This window comes from Mesoplodon densirostris, chromosome 10, assembly GCF_025265405.1.
Source record: "Mesoplodon densirostris isolate mMesDen1 chromosome 10, mMesDen1 primary haplotype, whole genome shotgun sequence".
Taxonomy (NCBI): domain Eukaryota; kingdom Metazoa; phylum Chordata; class Mammalia; order Artiodactyla; family Ziphiidae; genus Mesoplodon; species Mesoplodon densirostris.
In genome coordinates, this window is record NC_082670.1 from 78,672,053 (window position 1) to 78,691,300 (window position 19,248).

Genomic DNA, 19,248 nt, shown 5'->3' on the forward strand with positions numbered 1-19,248 from the left:
AAGTGGGAAGAGACTATTTCCTAGGCCCTTTGCTATACCCGTTTAATTTAGTTCAGCGGACTTTGTTGCTGGATATAAAGGAATTCTCAAAAGTGGTAACTTTTCAAAAGTGGCATTGAAAAGAAAGCCTACTGGGTGATACAAATGCAACTTTTTTTTTTTTTTTTGGCCACACTGTGCAGCTTGTGGGATCTTAGTTCCCCAACCGGGGATTGAACTTGCCCCCCCCCCCACCGCTCCCCCCCTCGCTTCCACACACACACACACAGTGGAAGCGTGGAGTCTTAACCACTGGATTGCCAGGGAATTCCCATAAATGCAACTTTTAAGTAAAGGATACCTCTTAACCAGAAAGTAAGTGTTTGGGATAAATTACGAAACAGGGCACCATCACAGTATCTATGGTCTGAAAGTCCACCAAAAACTCTGTACCAAAATAAAAATAAGATATTTATGAAATAATTTGTTCTAATTATTCTTGGCAGAAGTCCGGCAAATGAGAGAGAACAGAAGCAATAGCTGGCAAAGCAAAAAATTTGAAGTCTGGGGTTATGAATAAGGAACGTGTTATGGACCTATAAACGAAATCTCAAATCAGGGATTTGGGAATGCTTACTCCATTCTCTTGCAAAGAAATCCCAGTCACCATTCCTCAAGCTGTGCCCAGGGTAGGCATTGCTAATCTGCACAGTAATCTGAGCCTCTCTGTTCCCCCTGCCTTGTTTATGGCAGGCATTGGTAATCCATTTCAGCAGTCTTCCTCACTGAAACCAGATAGGGCCTCAGAATCTTTCTCAACCCAGTGAAAGAGTTTCACCTCATGTGCCAACACCACTTGCCATCCTTGGTCTATTGTATCAACTCTTGAAAAATTACTAACATGAAAAGGCCTTCCAAATGAACTCTCTTAACTGAAACCTGACATAGCAATATGTAAAATTTGTTAATTCAAACAGTTCTTTTGTCATCCTTGAGTAGTTCATGAGCAAGGAAAAGAATCGGAAATCCAGCTGACCCCAGTGCCCCGATCCACCCTTATTTTATTGTGGTCTGTATTTTATCTTACTGACAGAAATAAGAATAGGCCCATGTGACTTAAGGTCTTCAAGGCCCAGAACATCCTCTTATTATGGTTAAACTGGCGTAACGAAGAGATTTTTAGAAAAATACAGTGGCTTTTTTCAGGCTTCAGGTTAGCGGGGCACCCTATTCTGGGACCCAGGTTCCTTCCATCACCTTGCCTGGCCTCTTTTGGGACAGGTCACAGCTCAGTGACTGCAGTGCCAGGCACTCTGGCTGGCTGTTGTGGGGAGAGTGCTCAGAGGAGGCCCACCCACTGCCCAAGGCCACGTGGTGGCACATTTCCTTCTGCTGTCCACTGGTGAGGCAACCGCATCACCGAACTGGGGAGACTGCGGGGCCATCTAGCAGGAAGCCACGTGCCTGGGAGAAGGGGAGGGAGGGTTTTAGTGGCTAGAGAGTAGACTTTGCCATGGTATCCTTTAGTCATTAGAGGTGTGAGTCACCTGGTTAGAAAAGTCTGTCTTGTCCTCTTTAGCCCATTGTTGTTTCCAGGCCCTGGAGAGAAGCCTTGAGCCGGAGGGGTAGGGGCAGGGGTATGTGTGGAGAAGTCAGCCTGGCCCCCTTCATCCTGCCAAGTGGTCAAAGTGCACAGTTCATCCTCTGTTGTGTGGATGCAAGGACTGTTGCGCCCCCAGAAATGTGACTCTCGTGCTGGGCAGCCGACTGAGATGGGCTTCTGCATGACCTCGGGAACAAGTGGCATCTGGGCTTGTTTTTTTTTTTAAAATAAATTTATTTTATTTGTTTATTTTTGGCTGTGTTGGGTCTTTGTTGCTGCATGCGGGCTTTCTCTAGTTGCGGCGACTGGGGGCTACTCTTCATTGCAGTGCATGGACTTCTCACTGCGGTGGCTTCTCTTCGTTGTGGAGCACAGGCTCTAGGCGTGCGGGCTTCAGTAGTTGCGGCATGTGGGCTCAGTAGTTGTAGCTTGTGGGCTCTAGAGCGCAGGTTCAGTAGTTGTGGCGCATGGGCTTAGTTGCTCCGCGGCATGTGGGATCTTCCCGGACCAGGGCTCGAACCCGTGTCCCCCTCATTGGTAGGCGGATTCTCAACCACTGCGCCACCAGGGAAGCCCCCGGGCTTGGTTTTGTGTTTAAATAAAATAAATTTATTTATTTATTTATTTATTTATGTATGTATGTATGTATGGATGGATGGCTGGCTGGCTGGCTGGCTGGCTGCATTGGGTCCTCGTTGCTGCGCACAGGCTTTCTCTAGGTGCTGCGAGCAGGGGCTGCTCTTCGTTGCAGTGCGCGGGCTTCTCATTGCAGTGGCTTCTCTTGTTGCAGAGCACGGGCTCTAGGCATGTGAGCTTCAGTTGTTGTGGCATGCGGGCTCCGTAGTTGTGGTACACGGGCTTAGCTGCTCCGCGGCATGTGGGATCTTCCCAGACCAGGGCTCAATCCTGTGTCCCCTGCATTGGCAGGTGGCTTCTTAACCACTACGCCACCAGGGAAGTCCCTGGGCTTGGTTTTGACTGAGAAACCGAGGAAAGTGGTAAACCATCTCCTTTCAGTTCAGGATGCCCTCTTGGCTGACAATTCAACCATAGTTTGTTCAGCTTGGGAAAGGAGGCAGGACGGAGGGAAACTGCCAAGCCGACCTGGGATGTCAGTGAGCACCGGGCTGCCACGTGGTGCTGGGCCAGGTGATGTGAGCGCTGCAGTGCGGGGTTACCTTGGGGCAGCTCTGCACGGAATGCTGCAAACAATCGATGCTGACAGGAAGCCCCAGCGCAAACTTGCAGGTCACCACCTGTCACTGCTAAGCTTTCCTTTTACCTTCTGCCTCTGTCTTGTTGTCTCAATGTTGACAAAAGCATGTTGAAGTCACTGGTGGTAAGAATAATAGTAACAATACCAGCATTTAACAAAAACTGACTGAGTGGGGGTCTGAGTGCTGGAGGTGTGTTATCGTACTTAGCCTTCCCAGCAGCCCTGTGCTCCTGTTCCAACATTATCCTCGACTTATAGGCGCCCAGGGGTTGGATGGCTTGGCCGGGTCCTACAACCAGTGTGGTGGCGCGGAGCCCATACCTGCAGAGCCTGCACCTTAAGGACCTCACCTCTCCCACCTGCCCTCTGTGCCACGTGCTGTGTTGCCTGCTGGGGGTGCAGAGGTGGCCACAGTCTGGAGCACTTTAAACCCTGCCGGAAAGGGCTGTGCCTGTACTTTTTGCATACACTCTACACAGGGAGCACTGCCCCTCATAGAGCACTGGAGCTCAGCAGGCAGGGACGTGTGCCTGTGCCAGCCTGTCCCCCAGACAGCCAGGTGTCCAGGCTGCAGGATCAGCGGGAAGCTCAATGGTCCGTTTCTGCCTTTGCGCAGCTGACACCTTGAGCAGAGGAGGCAGACATGACAGGTGCTTATTTAAATTTTTTTGTCTGGACGTGCCACTCGGCTTGCGGGATCTTAGTTCCTGGACCGGGGACTGAACCCAGGCTACGGCAGTGAAAGCGCCGAGTCCTAACCACTGGCCACCAGGGAATTCCCGATAGGGGATTATTTAAGCACAGCTGTAGTTACACTGAAAGGAGGGCACACAGCCTCGAAGGGGCACTTAATAGGGGACCTGTTCTAGTTTGACAGAGTTGGATGTAGAAGAGGCATTAGCCAGCTGGGGAGAGAGTTCTGGGCCAAGTGGGCTGAGGCCAGGGATCAAGGATGAGCCTGGGGCAAGGTGAAGCTTGGAAGTCAAGGAGGGCCAGATCCTTGGCTCACGTGGGCTGCTCTTTGTACCATATTCTCTTTCAGGAGGGTACTGATAACTTATCAGTAGTTTTTTTTTGCCACTCCCGTTGTGGAGCGGAGCACAGGCTCCGGACACGCAGGCCCAGCAGCAATGGCTCACAGGCCTAGTCGCTCCGTGGCATGTCTTCCCGGACCGGGGCACGAACCCGTGTCCCCTGCATCGGCAGGCGGACTCTCAACCACTGCGCCACCAGGGAAGCCCTATCAGTAGTTTTGCTCCTGGGCAGTTCTTTGTTCCTCTCTGGGAGTCTCAGGCCTAACCTCTGGAATGAATTGCTTGATTCAGAGAAGTGACATATTGAACATTTTATCCTCCCATTAATTCACAAGGTACTTTCTTACCTTTTGTTTCCTGCTTGCGTACAAACTGGGAATAAAGCTTCTGGGCTTCTGGTTCTAGGAAAGAGTGGCACATGGCAGGTACTCAGATATTAGGTGAATGAGAAAGGGAGGGAAGAGGGTAATTAAGCGCCTGCTGTGTGCCAGGCAGTGTGCTTGGCTATTAGAATTTCCTAACCCACCTACTCCTTACAGCAGCCCTGTGAAGGTGATGACTATGAATATTCCCATTTGGGAAACAAGGAAAAACGAGGCTCAGTGAGGATGAGCAGATTGTAAAGTGGCCTACCTAGTTGAGCTGCTGGTTTCAGAGTCCGTTCTTGCGACCAGTCTGCCACACTGCCTCTCAGAGGGTAACAGAGAGAGGACAGGGAGCAGGGTGTGTGGCAGCCTGTTCCCCAGGCGGCCAAGTCATAGTGCAGAGTATGGCCTTGGTGATTTGTCCCCAAGCACACTGGAAGGAGGTTTCCTGAAACTCCTGCCTCTCCTGGATTCCTACAGCCACATGTTGGCTGCTTCTGACCCAGCAGCCAGCTGCAATATGATCTGCTGTCCTTAGCCAGAAGAGCAAAAATGAGGGATGGTGTCCCCCCAGGCCTCTTCTCCCAGGCCCCCAACCCCTGACACCCTGGCAACAGCCAGGAGAGAAGGTTGACCCCGTGAACGGAGTAGGAACACCGATGGTTGCGCGGGTCCAGCCCTCCTGGTAAAAGTAGAGAGAGGTAAAAGATCACCATCTCTCTTACCTGGCGGGGAACTTGTCCACAATGGAGATGTTTCTAAGATGCTGCTGAAAATTGCCTAAAAGCAGCTGGTTTCCACCCCCATACTTGCACCCATTCCAGAATGCTGCTTAACAGGACTGGGAAACTCATGTGCTGAAAGGATGTGAAAACACCCCATCCTAGAATTTGTAATAGCTTGGATTAACTTTCTAGCTATTGGCGGGGGTGGGGGGAGCCATTGCCCTCACTTGTATGCAACTTGGGCTAATTTTAATTAGTTCCAGAAGGTGTGTGTGGTTTGAGGGCCAGTGTTGTCCGGAGCCAGGACCAGTTACATGGGGATTGTGATTGGTTGAATTTGGGGAGGAGAAGCTTGTGGCCAGATTCCAACCCCCGACAATCTAAGCAGATTCTCGGAGGTCGGGCAGGCATGGTGGGCATTGGCTTATTTTATTCCTGAAAGAGGCCCTCAGTAACTCAGGAAGGTGGAATCCTGCCCGAGAGGCTTCAAGCTGACCTGGCCTTTTCCTCCTTCCGTCTCTGCTCCATGTTTACACTCGATGTAAACATCACAGAGCACGCTCACGGCTGAAAGTTCTGTAGTCTGCTGTGATGGTTACACATGGACATTGTGACGGTGTGTAGCATTTCATTTTCAAGGCTCGGGGAGCCTCCTACTTCATATGGGTGGGAATGGGGAGGCCTTTTGGGCAAGTCGCCATCTTTTTATTGTTCCAAGAGCTTGGTGAAGCATTTGAACTTTCACCTGTCAAAATCACTTTTGGAATGAGGACAGCTTCGTAGAATAGCAGAATGAAAGTATCATTTATCCCAGTGAGACCTTAATGGGGGCTTTCCCGTTTGGACACCCACCTTGAATTCATTGGAAACAGAAGTTCTGGGCATTGTATGTTTCATAAATTTGGCTCAGACTTTTACTGGGTCATATTTCCCCCAAATCTTTTTGAAAAAGACTCATGTCTCATTCCTTTAAACCAACATGTGTAAGCTGGGTAAAAATAGAGCAAACTGGTTTCACGTTTTGATTTATGGATGAAATCTGCAAGTTTGCCTTCGAAAAGCATTTAAAATGTAACTCAGGGAAGTTTGAGCCTTGCAGACTGATGCCTGTGGCTGGATGAGACTCTGGCCTGTTCAGATTCTGCCTGGTGCAAGACCAGACGAGGCCAGGTCCACCCCTTACCCGGATTAGCAGTAAGCATTCACACGCCTTGCTTCTCCCCCCATCTCCCCTCACCCTTCTGAAGACTGCTCTTCTGCCCTTAGGCTGAATAAAGGAAACCGGCATGGAAAATGGTTTGACGTGGAATTTTTTTTACCATCGGTAGGTAGTAACTCAGTAATCAATAGCACTTTAAAGACACACTCGTAACAGGGCATCTAATCCTAAAATTTCAGGCACGGTCAAGGACTGTCAGCTGGTCTAGCAGAATGAATTCCTTGGATACCTGTATTCTGTGCAGGGGTTCAGTGTTTTGTGTACATCACTACTCCTTTGACCACAGGACCTCAGAAGCAGTGCTGGCTTCATGGTTGCACGACCTGGGCAGCTATACAGAGCCCTGTGCTCAGGGGGGTTCTCTGTGCTTGGTTTAATGCTCTGCTGTTGCCGTCTTGAAATTCTTAATACTTTTTGGACAAGGAATCCTGTATTTTCATTTGTCACTGGGCCCTGTGAGTTATGCAGACAGTCCTGCTTAAAAGTTAGTTATACAGTTCATTATGTAGAAAATCCCTGGGCACCTTAACTTTGAGTGAGGATTGCTCGAATTTAGCGTGTTTGACTGGCCAGTTCATGATAATCGTTATGCTGTCCAGTTTTACGTGATCAAGTTTTGTTATGACTGACCTGCAACTGTGAAATTACCTTTGTTTTCTGTGGGTTTGGGTGTGGGCTTTTAGGAGGGTTTTTTTTTTCTTATAAGAGGACCTAACAATAAACAGGTTGATTTAAAAAAAAAGCCTCACCCTTTCAGTATTGAATGGCATGCCATTTACTCCTTAACAGCATGTGAGTTTATTTTTCATGTGGTTGTAGCTGGGTTTCATTAAGTGCAGTTTGACGTGTGTTTAACCAAGGTTCAGGTGGCTTGCGGTGGGTGGGTGGGAGGGAGGGACAGGGCGTGGGGAGCTGCAAGATGAAGAAGGCCCAGTTACTCCCCTTCAGGAGCCCGCAGCCCAGGAGTGGGGATGGGGGGGAGGCTGAGGAATGAATGGTTGTTCTCATGAGAGGACTCTGGTGTGGTTACACAGAGGCTGATGGGAGTGAAGTTCACCATCTGTTAGATCTGGCCCTTGAATGATGATCTGGGGTTTGTCCTGCAGGAGGATGGGGTGAAGGGCCTTGTCATCATAGGGAATACAGAAGAAGTGGAGAAGTCCAGGGGGTTCACAGCAAGTTGTGCTCCAGAAGTGGGGAGTCTGGAATGTGGAGTGTGGTGGGTGGCAGTGACAAGGGTGGAAAAGTAGGCCAGGTGGAGGTTGTGTAGGTCTCTCAAGGTGCTACATGTCTAAAGAGTTTAACCCTGGGCAGCAGGGACCATTGGTGAATGGGGAAGCACAGGGGCACCTGACTAGAAGGATGGTTCTCGGGTTATGTGAACAATGATGGAGCTTCATGGCTGTTGAGGAAGCAGAGAGGGGAGGAGGGGCCACATATTTGGGGGGAGAGTGTAGAAAAGGATTTGCCAAGAGGTGGGGAGAGAACTGTTGTGGGAACTGCTCCAGGGCTTTAGAGGAGGAGTCTAAGATGATTCTGACATTTTCACCTTGGGGTCCTGGCCGAATGGGGGGTTGTAACAAAGGTTGTTTAGGGTGTAGGAAATGGAGAGACAGACAGAAAGACAGATATCTTGGAGATAATGTTTGAATCTTGATGGGTGCAGATGGAGGTTGGAAAGAGGACAGAGAGCCACAGGGAAGCCAAGGGGAGTGGGAAGTAGAAACCAGTGGCCGTGAGAGTTCCAGAAGGGGCTGGCCAGCGGCAGGGCATGTCCTGTTAAGCTGGGGGATGACTAGAAAAGGGGCCATGCCCTTGGCCAGTCACTTATCCTCCTGGCAACACGTTGCCCAATTAGATTAGCTTAACTGTTAGTTAAGCTAACTAACAGTCTTCTTTTATGAATGACTAACTTGTCAGAGAAGTGAGAGGAAAATGATTGATAACACCCAGTATTTGTGAGATCTGAGAGAAAATGACCTCTTAAACATGTAGATGGGGGTGTAAACAGAAACAACATTTTATAGGGAAAAGATATCTAGGACCTAGTGATTAGTGAAAAGAAAGATTTCAAGACTGATCATATAGTAGAATATAAATTATATTATAGTATAATATACTATAATTTATAGTATAATATAAATTCCGGCAGCAAACACATACACATGTGTGTGCACACAATCTGGTAGACAGTATACCGCCAGGTTAACAGGTGGTTATCTCTGGAATGCAGCCACCTCTTGTTATTGTCTATATTTCTGAAATGATTTCTTGAAATTTAAAAAAAACTCTTTATTATGGAAAATTTCGAATGCATGTAAAAATAGAGACAGTGGAATAATGCGTTTTCATGGACTTATAATCCAATGACACTGGTTAACAACGTTTTGGAATCTTATTTCATCTCTTCGCATCCTTAAGTATTTTGAAGCAAATGCCAGCATTGCATCCCTTCACTCTCATATAGCTCAGTGTGGTTCTCTAACAGTTGAGGACTCCATTTACTTTCTTATAAAGAGTGTGAATCATACCTCTGCAACCCAGAGGCTTGACCAGGCCTGTGTCTCTCTGCTCAGACAGCAAAGCCATCGTGGATGGGAACCTGAAGCTCATCTTGGGCCTGGTGTGGACGCTGATCCTCCACTACTCCATCTCCATGCCTGTGTGGGAGGATGAAGGGGATGACGATGCCAAGAAGCAGACGCCAAAGCAGAGGCTGCTGGGGTGGATTCAGAACAAGATCCCCTACTTGCCCATCACCAACTTCAACCAGAACTGGCAAGATGGCAAAGCCCTGGGAGCCCTGGTAGACAGCTGTGCTCCAGGTAAGTGCCAATGGCTGCCTGAGCCATCCCTTCCGGAGGGGTGGGGTATGTGGACCCCTAAACCTCTTGGTTTTGGGTGGGAAAGCTAGGTTTGCTGTGATTGGTGTATTTCTCCTGGTTTTTAGCCCATTGTAAGATAACTAAAGGAATGAAAAATGGCTCCGTTTGCCTTTCTGATGGCAGGTCTTATAGGTCCATCCATAGACTTGTTTGAGCATTGAATTATTTACCCAAATTCTGAATGAAGGCCTTCATGCTTGGAGCAGAACTTGAGTTCGGCTTCCAGACCCCAAGTCCTGCTTCTTCTCCCTCTTTCCACAGTTGGTGCCTAGTTTCCCATTGGCTTCAACATGTGCCCTATTAGGTGGTTTGGCATGAAAATCTAAACACTTTTATTGAGTGGAAAGTACCCGTCTTTGTCAGCCACTGGGTTGACTATATATGGCTTTCTCCGACCCTTTCTTGCTGCATTGCTGTGAAATAGTGCTTGGTCAGGATCCAGTTGGAGTCTTTTCCACCCTTGATGAGCTCCTGTTTCTGAGTGGTTGAATGTACACCAAGGTAGTAATTATCCTCACTGGAGGGTTTAGATTGATGGGTAGAGTTTGCTGATACACTCTCAATAGAAAAACCAGAGCCTGTGTTTATGTGCACCTCCAAAATTGTGTTTAATAAAAAATCTGCCCTAATAATCATATTTTCCATTTACTGATTGCTCTGTATATGCTGAGCACATTGGTATTAAGTAAGCTAGGGGTTCTCAACACGCTCAACTAGCTGGTGTCAACTGGATAGGGAAGGAGGGCTGGCTCTAGGCCCCAGTCTTCCTTGAGAGCCTGTAAGCTCATCCAGAAGTAACTCAAAGCTCAGCATTAGTTCATTTCCCAGTGCCCTCTTTCTTGCTTCCAAGCAAAGACACATTTTAGGGTACCTCTTTCCAGTTTAAACCTGGGGATTTTTACTCCAGTCCTATACTTCTTGTGGTTACAAAGGTTTTTGAGATAATTCTAGGTTCAGGCCTTTGAGCAAGTGAATGTTGTAAGTACACAGGATGCTAGGTCAGTCTTTTAGATATATCCAGGATTGGGATTGGGATATTGTAACTTATAATACGAAATATATGTTTGGTCTTTGTCCCCTTTCTTGGCACAGAGCTCCTAAAACCCTTGGAATTTACTAAGCGAAAATAGCTGTGGTAGTCATGTTGTTCAGCCATGCCTGAGTTTGTTAATGAGGTGACTTTTGGAATGCCCCAAAGGATGGGGGCTGGATGTTGGGGGAACCAATCAGTGACAAGAGGGTTGGAACTTTCTCCCCTGTCCCCTGACCTCCAGGAAGGGGAAAGGGGATAGAGATTGAGTTAACCACTAATGGCAGGTGATTTAATCAGTCCAGCCTGTGTAATGAAGCCTCCGTAAAAATCCCTGAGCTACGGGGTTTGGGGAGCTTCCGGTTGGTAAACAAGTGGTGGTCCTGGGGTGATGGTGTACCTGAAAGGACGTGGAAGCTCCTTGCCCCTTCTCCCACCTTGCCCTATGCATCTATTCCGTTTAGTAGAATCCTTTTATAATAAACCAGTGACCCAGTAAGTAAACTGTTTTCCTGAGATCTGTGAGCCACTCTAGGAAACAATCCAACCTGAGGAGGGGGTTGTAGGAACCTCTGATTAGTAACTGGTTGGTCAGAAGCCCAGGTGACAAACCTGGACTTGTGATTGGGCTCTGAAGTTGGGGTTGGGGGAGTCTTGTGGGACTGAGCCCTTAGCCTGTGGGTTCTGATGCTGTTTCCAGGTAGATAGTGTCAGAATTAAGTTAAGTCATAGGACACACAGCTGATGTCAACCCCACACATTTGGTGACCAGAGCACAGAAGTGTGAGTGTGATGTGTCCAAAAAATCTCTCCTGCAAAAAGGTACCAGGCCCAAATGGTTTTACAGGCTTTGTTTGTTCATTTATTTACACCACACCCTTAAAGAATGGATAAATTCCTATCTGAATGCAAGAAGATAACAGCCTGAAGAAGAAGTCTCAGCTCAGGCAGAATAGTTTCTACTTTGGCATACTCATATCTGTGATACTTTCGGCCCATAAAGCATACAGTTCACTAAGATTTTTGGAAGAAACTGTTCTCTCAAGAGACTGAGTGAGTTTAGTTTAGGCACCTGGTTTCCTTTAACCTCTTAAGTCAGTTAATACTAACAGCATCTTTTGTGTGATGTTAACAGGTCTGTGCCCAGACTGGGAATCCTGGGATCCACGAAAGCCTGTGGATAATGCACGAGAAGCCATGCAGCAGGCAGACGACTGGCTGGGTGTCCCACAGGTATGTGTAGAAGCATGCGTGTCCCACGAAGCTGTTTCCCCTGATGCTCTGTGGATGCCTTTGGGTCTGGCAGGCAGTCTGACCTCCTCATTGGTCAGCTTTCAATGAGCATTGTCTGTGGCCGTCTCCCACCTTCCTCAGTTTACCCATATTAATAGGTTCTCATTGACTTAGGTGCTTGTAGATCCCCTAAAGATCTTCACTGTCACATGGGACAGATTTTCTAGTATTTTTTTTAAATATTTATTTTATTTATTTATTTATTTATTTGGTTGTGCCTGATCTTAGTTGCAGCAGGCGGGCTCCTTAGTTGTGGCTCACTGGCTTCTCAGTTGTGGCATGTAAACTCTGAGTTGCAGCATGCATGTGGGATCTAGTTCCCTGACCAGGGATTGAACTTGGCCCCCTGCATTGGGAGTGCAGAGTCTTAACCACTGTGCCACCAGGGAAGTCCTGAATTTTCTAGTATTTCTGTTCTAAAGATCACAAAGGCCATGTCTGGATGCCAGACTGCAAATGTGGACCTTAACCATAAGAAATTGCCAATATTTGACCATTTTTAACCTATTAAACATTTTTTTAAATCCAATATCTTCAAGAAAGTCACTTAGAACTTTTTAAGAAATTTAAACCAAGGTAACTCGCCATTAATGGAAAGTGTTTAAGAATTCATATTGCTCATAATCCTAACAAAGGAATATAACAACAGAACTTGGAAATTGAATATGTCTCAGATACCACCTACAGTAGCCACGTTGCTTAGTTGAGGTCCAATCTTCTACGCCCTTCCAAGGAGTTTAAAAAGCAACCCCTGACACCATGATTCCCATGTTCAAAGACTTGGTCAAGGAAAGTTGTGGGTAGCCAGTGCCAGGGGATGGATGACCTCATTACAGGCTCCATTAAGGTCTTGAGTTGGTTTTCAGAGCTGAGTTCAGTGTATTTGTAACAGGATCCCTTGGGAGGTAGAAAATCTTGCCTATATTCCTTTGGTTTGGTTTGGCATCATGTCTGTTCTCCAAGGCCCACTCCTTGGCTCTTCCACCCTCAGGAAGTGGTATGATATGTTTTTCATCTCCCCTTAAATCAAAACCCATCTCCTTTTGGCGTTCATGTGATGTTGGTAGTGTGTAAAGTTGTTGAAGGAGCTGCCTAGGAGAAATGCCAAATCAACGTACATCCTACATTTTACAAAACGTATTGGAGGCAACTGTACAAACCCAAATAGCTGTTTCGTTGCTGCAGGCTAATTGTCAGAATGTTTCCTCTTCTCTTTTTTACCATGGAGTGGGGGAAGCTGGGTACATGTGTTGTTTATCTGCATTTGGTTGACCTGTTCATGAGACAGAGCCTTCTGTTCATCTGAGGAGGTGTGGCTTACCTCTTGGTGGCAGGAGAAGTTTTTGTACTGTTTAGGGCTGGGTCCTAAACAGTCCCAGGGTGGACCTGGGACTGTGACACCTTCAGGGAGGCCACCTGTCCAGCACAGGTCAAATCTTGCTCCTAAGCTGAATGTCAGTAGAAAATTTCCCCTTTCCTGTTTTTTAAATGGCTTTTAATGTATTGAGACCTGTCTTAACTCAGGCTGCTATAACAATACCATTGACTGGGTGGCTTAAACAACAGACATTTATTTCTCAGTTCTAGAGCTTGGGAATTCCAAGATCAAGGTGCCAGGAAATTCACTTCTTGTTGAGGGCTCTCTTCCTGGCTTGCAGACAGCTGCAAACTGCCTTCTGGCTGTGTCCTTACACTGAGGTGGAGAGAGAGTGAGCTCTGGTCTTTCTTCCTCTTCTTATAAGGACACTAATCCCATCGTGGGAGCTCCACCCTCATGATCTCATCTCATCTAGACCTACTTACCCCCAAAGGCCCTACTTTTTTTTTTTGGCCCTACTTCTTAATACCATCACACCAGGGATTAGGGTTTTAACAAATGAATTTGGGGAGGACAGAAACATTCAGTGTATTACAAGAGCACATACCTAATATGTCATTGTGTTGTCTCTTTTTGGTTTTATTTTTATTTTTTTATTAGTAGCTGAGTCAATAGAAATGCAGACAATGGATAAAAGAGCAAAGAAAAAGGCCAGTTTATCTATGCACTTTTTGGTAATATGCTTTAATCCCACGTGTTCTTATTTCTTCTTCCTTACTTGATATAGCTTATCTTTTCTGGAAAGAGGAGTGAGTGGCCTTTTTTTTCTTTCAGGGTGGGGAGGTATGAACCTCTGGAAATTACGTATAGAATTGTCTGGAGAGGGTCCTCAGCTTCCAAAGGGGATGGTGACACTTCTAAAAGGTTAAAAAAAACAACTGATTTTGGCATGCCAGTTTGATGTAGTTTCACTTTATTGAGAGTAGTGTTTGCTTTAAGAGATTTTTGCAAAAACTTCTGTAGTTGCAAAGTGATATGTTCTGGGTGTTCATCTACCATGTCGTTATTCTAGGTCATCACTCCTGAAGAAATTATTCACCCGGATGTGGATGAGCACTCGGTGATGACTTACCTGTCCCAGTTCCCCAAAGCCAAGCTCAAGCCAGGGGCTCCTCTTAAACCGAAACTCAACCCCAAGAAAGCCAGGGCCTATGGCAGAGGTAAGCACTGGTCATATTGAATTTGAGGCTTGTCCTCTAGTCTTGATTATTGAGAATCAAGAATGTATAGGCTTCATACTTAAAGACACCCCAGGCCTCCTTTGTCAGATGTTTTCTACCTAAAGGTCCATTTGTTTATGACCATCTTTTTCTGCCTTGTGAATTTAGGCTTTCAGAAACGCTGCTGCTTTAATGTGATGGAGACTGATGAGTTTGTTGGGTGCAGTAACCCTGGGATGAAGAAAGGACTATTGTTCCCATTTTTCAGATGAGGAACCAGAGGCCCAATCCACAGAGGAAAGGGGAGGTTGGGGTGGGGGAGGTCCCCCAGATTACCACGGTGGGGTGGGGCAAGAGCCTGGGTCTTCTGGCTGCTGATTCATTTCTCCTTCGGTTATGCTAAAGCTGCTGCAGGTTTCCAGATGCAGTGGGAGCTATTGTTAACCCCTGGCAGATACTTCCTTGCTAAGACATCCTGTTTATGATCTCCCAGCCAGCTGCCAAGGAGTGTTCTGCTCAGAACGTTAGAGTGGGTCAAAGGCATTTTGAGGAATTTGGTTTTCTGGTTGGCACCTGACTTAAAGCACATCAGCTTTTTTAAAGAGAACAGTTGCATTTCAGCCCAGTGTGGATTCTGGTAAAGATTAGTACAGCAAGATACAATTTGTTCCCTTTTCTGTGGCAAGGGGGACGAGTGCATTCTATTTCTTCATTTTCATAATTAACAGTTAGGATAACATTTACACACACAAAGTATTTTGTATGTCCTCTCCTAGAATCTACAGTTCTTAACATTCTAATGTGGTCTCTCGCCCCATGTGTGTATGTGTGTGTGCATGTGTGTGATTGTTGAATTATTTGAAAATAATTTGCTGGCATGGTAACAATTCACTCCTCAGTGCGTCCGCCAAGTCTCTCGTAAGAATAGGACATCCTCTTTTGTAACCACAGTATTCATTATCACACATAAGAAAATGAACAGTAGGGACTTCCCTGGTGGCGCAGTAGTTAAGAATCCGCCTGCCAAGGCAGGGGACACGGGTTCGAACCCTGGTCCGGGAAGATCCCACATGCCGCGGAGCAACTAAGCCCATGTGCCACAACTACTGAGTCTGTGCTCTAGGGCCCAAGAGCCACAACTACTGAAGCCCGTGGTCTAGAGCCTGTGGTCCACAACAAGAGAAGCCACCACAAGGAGAAGCCCATGCACAGCAACGAAGACCCAACGCAGCCAAAAATAAATAAACAAATAAATTAAAAAAAAAAAAAAAAAAAAAAAAAAGAAAATGAACAGTAATTTCATAACAACTAATATCCAGTTTATATTCGGATTTCTCTCTTGTCCTGTGATTGTCTTTTACAGTTTTTCTCGTTTTACAAACCAAGATCTCATTAAGATTCACTTTCTACATTTGCTTGTTATTTTACCTTAGACTCTTAATCTAGGATAATTTCTGCTTTCTTGTTATTTTTAAAATGACATTGACTTTGTAAACATCCAGAGCTCTTGTCTATCTACTCATTCCCTTTGAAGATAGCATTGCCCTACTTGGCATCAGCTTACTCTTTTTTTTTTTTTTTTTGGCGTGCCATGAGGCATGCGGGATCTTAGTTCCCCAACCAGGGATAGAACCCCTGCCCCCTGCAGTGGAAGCGCGGAGTCTTAACCACTGCACCGCCAAGGAAGTCCCAGCATCAGCTTAGTCTTGAGATGATGCACCACCAGGGCAGTGGTGCTGACCCTGTGCTATTCTCAACCTCAGTATCCACGGCCTTCTCATCTGTGTTTTTAGCATGATTTAGACCAGAGCACAGATAGTTCTGGAAGAGACCCACTTGCCATTTGAAGTTCTTTTGGCAATGAGGTGGGGTCTGTGCAATCATTTGTGTTATATGGAGACTGGGGACTTTGTTTGAAGCCCTCTCCACAGTGCAGTCAGTTGAAGGTTGGCATGTCCACACTTGCTTTAAAAGTGCTTCTCTGGGCTTCCCTGGTGGCGCAGTGGTTGAGAGTCTGCCTGCCGATGCAGGGGACACAGGTTCGTGCCCCGGTCTGGGAAGATCCCGTGAGCCATGGCCGCTGAGCCTGCGCGTCCGGAGCCTGTGCTCCGCAACGGGAGAGGCCACAACAGTGAGAGGCCCGCGTACCGCAAAAAAAAAAAAAAAGTGCTTCTCTAAGCTATAACCAAAGATGGTGACTGGAATAAGGAATCTGATGTGAAAGGTTATTCTTCCTTAAAGGCAAAAAAGCTGCAAACAGCCAAATCTCTTGTCAACAAAATTGGTCAAATGGATTGAATCTAATCAAGGCATAAAGTGCTTGTTTGCAATAACCTTATCACTGGCTGTCATGTTTTCCCATTGTGAATGTGAAACGGTTTCCTTTCACGGTGCTGTTTTCTAGAAAATGACCTCTTGCTGCAGTCTAGGAATGTGGCTAGTCATTGCCATTTCCTTCATCTGCCTCTTTGTAAGTTTTATGCACTTAGGTAGGAAACATATACACACACATGTGTATGCATATGTGTGTATTCTTTGCATTTTTTTGTTGTGGTAAAAGACATATAACACAACACTCACTAATTTAACTATTTTTAGATGTACCATTCACTTCTTGGTGAGGGCTCCCTTCCTGGCTTGCAGACAGCTGCAAACTGCCTTCTGGCTGTGTCCTTACACTGAGGTGGAGAGAGAGTGAGCTTCTGGTGATGGTTTCACAACACAGTGAATGTATGAATGTACTTAATGACACCAGAATTTTTGCATCTTCCCAAACTGAAACTCTGTATCCATTAAACAGTAACTCTCCATCCCCACCTCTGCCCAGGCCCTGGCAAGCACCGTTCTACTTTCTGTTTCTATGAATTTGCCAACTCTAGGTACGTCCATAAGTGGACTCATACGGTATTTGTCTTTTTGTGTTAGGCTTACTTCATGTAGCGTGGTGTTTTCAAGGTTCATCCACGTTGTTGCATGTATCAAAATTTCATTCCTTTTTAAAGCTAAGTAATACTCCATTGTATCCATATTCCACATTTTATTTATCCATTTTTCTGTCAGTGGACATTTGGGTTGTTTCTGCCTTTTAGCTATTGTGCATAATACTGCTGTGAACATGGGTATATAAGTATCTGAGTCCCTACTTGTGGTTTTGGGGGGATATACCTAGAAGTGCGTTGCTGGATCATATGGTAATTCTGTGTTTAATTTTTTTTTCTTTTTAAGTAGGAAGACAAAATGGTCATTTTAGGCAGCAGGGCCACATGTGAGGCCACATGGGCAGCACCTTAGATATTACGTTGTCTATGATGAGACAAGGGGAGGGACAATTGTTCTCTCCTATGTGGCCACATTGTTTTATTTCTGCCAACAGAACCAAGGCATAGAGAACATTTCATCTTCTAGTTTCTAAAACGGTTGGTAGGTTTGTTTTATTTTATTTATTTATTTATTTATTTTTATACAATATGTACTCTTTTTTAATTAATTAATTAATTTAGTTATCTATTTTTGGCTGCACTTGGGTCTTCGTTGCTGCGTGCGGGCTTTCTCTAGTTGCGGCGAGTGGGGGCTACTCTGTTGCGGTGCGCAGGCTTCGCATTGTGGTGGCTTCTCTTGTTGCAGAACATGGGCTCTAGGCGCGCGGGCTTCCGTAGTTGTGGCTCGCAGGCTCAGTAGTTGTGGCCACGGGCTTAGTTGTTCCGTGGCACATGGGATCTTCCCAGACCAGGGGTTGAACCTGCTCCCCTGCATTGGCAGGCAGATTCTTAACCGCTGGACCACCAGGGAAGTCGCTGTTTTATTTTATTTTGGATGTTGATCAGGGTGCAGTTACCAGCTGGTTAGCATTTGCAGATCCATTCACTGAGACCCATTAACTGAAAGGAGAGAGGGCCAAGGTGAGGTAAATCTACAGCCACAAACAGGTCTTTGTGGTGGGCTCCTTTGTGGAGTTCGGTATATTGAAAGCGTGCATCCATGAGCTAAACAGAAACCTTTAGTGAAACCTGTGTTCTGTATGGAGCAGTCACTGCATAGTGAGCCCTCAGCACGCTTTGTTCTGAGTAATCCTAGGGAACAGTTGTTTCTCTGCATGGTAAGCATTAGCTCCAAGCGAGTTTACAGAGTGTGGAACGTGGTTCAGCCTCTAACCAACCATGGTTAACCAGGGTAGACAAGCCCAGTCCCCGGCTTTGGACAGTGTGCAGAGTAGGTCGTTCCTCAGGCTGTCAGAGTCAGATGGAGCGGGTATTTATAAATATTTAAATCTTTTTGTTAAATGACCCAATCATTATGTAAATTTTAAGCAAAAGAAAAATGTAGAGGGACTGCTCTGGTGGTCCAGTGGTAAAGAACCTTCCTTCCAATGCAGGGGACGCGGGTTCGATCCCTGGTCAGGGAACTAGGATCCCACATGCCGCAGGGCAACTAAGACCACGTGCCACAACTCGAGAGAAGCCTGTGCGCCACAACAAAGATCCCATGTGCCTCAACTAAGACCTGATGCAGCCAAAAATAAATTAAATAAATAATAAATAAGTCTTTAGGGACTTCCTGGGGGTGCAGTGGTTAAGAATCCACCTGCCAGTGCAGGGGACGTGAGTTCGAGCTCTGGTCCAGGAAGATCCCACATGCCGCAGAGCAACTAAGCCCGTGTGCCACAACTACTGAGCCTGCGCTCTAGAGTCCACAAGCCACAACCACTAAAGCCCGTGCACCTAGAGCCCGTGCTCTGCAACAAGAGAAGCCAGTGGAATGAGAAGCCTGTGCACCACAACCAAAAATAAATAAATTAAATAGATTTAAAAAAATTGGAGGTATTTCTTTCCAGCCATTTTTCTATGCTGAAATGAGTTCAGACTCTATATTTTCTTCAGTTTGCATTTCTTACCTAACAGGGTATGAACATTATCTTGTTATATAACAATCTATCAACAGTTTTTCTTAAACTAGATTATTTATTGGAAACCTGATGTAAATCCAGGTATAGTAACAAACGACCCAATGTCTTCAACCGATCAATGGCTGAAAACTTCCCAAATTTGCCAAAAAACATAAACCTACAGATTCAAGAAGCTGAGCAAAACCCAAGCAGGACACACACACACACACACACACACACACAGCCACACCTTAGACAGACTTCAAGAAACTAGACAATACAAGCTTGAAAGCAGCAGGAGAGAAATGACATCTTACATATGGTGGAAAAATAGAATGACAGATTTCTCATCAAAAATCACAGAGGCCAGAAGGAAGTGACACAACATTTTTCACGTGCTGAAGGAAAAGAATTGTCAACCCAGAATCCTATATCCAGGGATAATATCCTTCAGGAATGAAGTGGAAATAAGACATTCT

General features: G+C 46.1%; 1 protein-coding gene across 3 annotated transcripts in view; it reads left to right on the forward strand.

Annotated features, from left to right (window-relative positions):
• Positions 1-19,248, forward strand: part of FLNB (filamin B) — a 135,808-nt gene that overhangs the window by 44,175 nt on the left and 72,385 nt on the right. For all 3 annotated transcript variants that reach the window (XM_060109288.1, XM_060109286.1, XM_060109287.1), the window contains exons 2-4: positions 8,718-8,966; positions 11,192-11,289; positions 13,740-13,887. In XM_060109288.1, the coding sequence (XP_059965271.1) occupies positions 8,718-8,966; positions 11,192-11,289; positions 13,740-13,887 (495 nt within the window). The remainder of the gene's footprint in view (positions 1-8,717; positions 8,967-11,191; positions 11,290-13,739; positions 13,888-19,248) is intronic.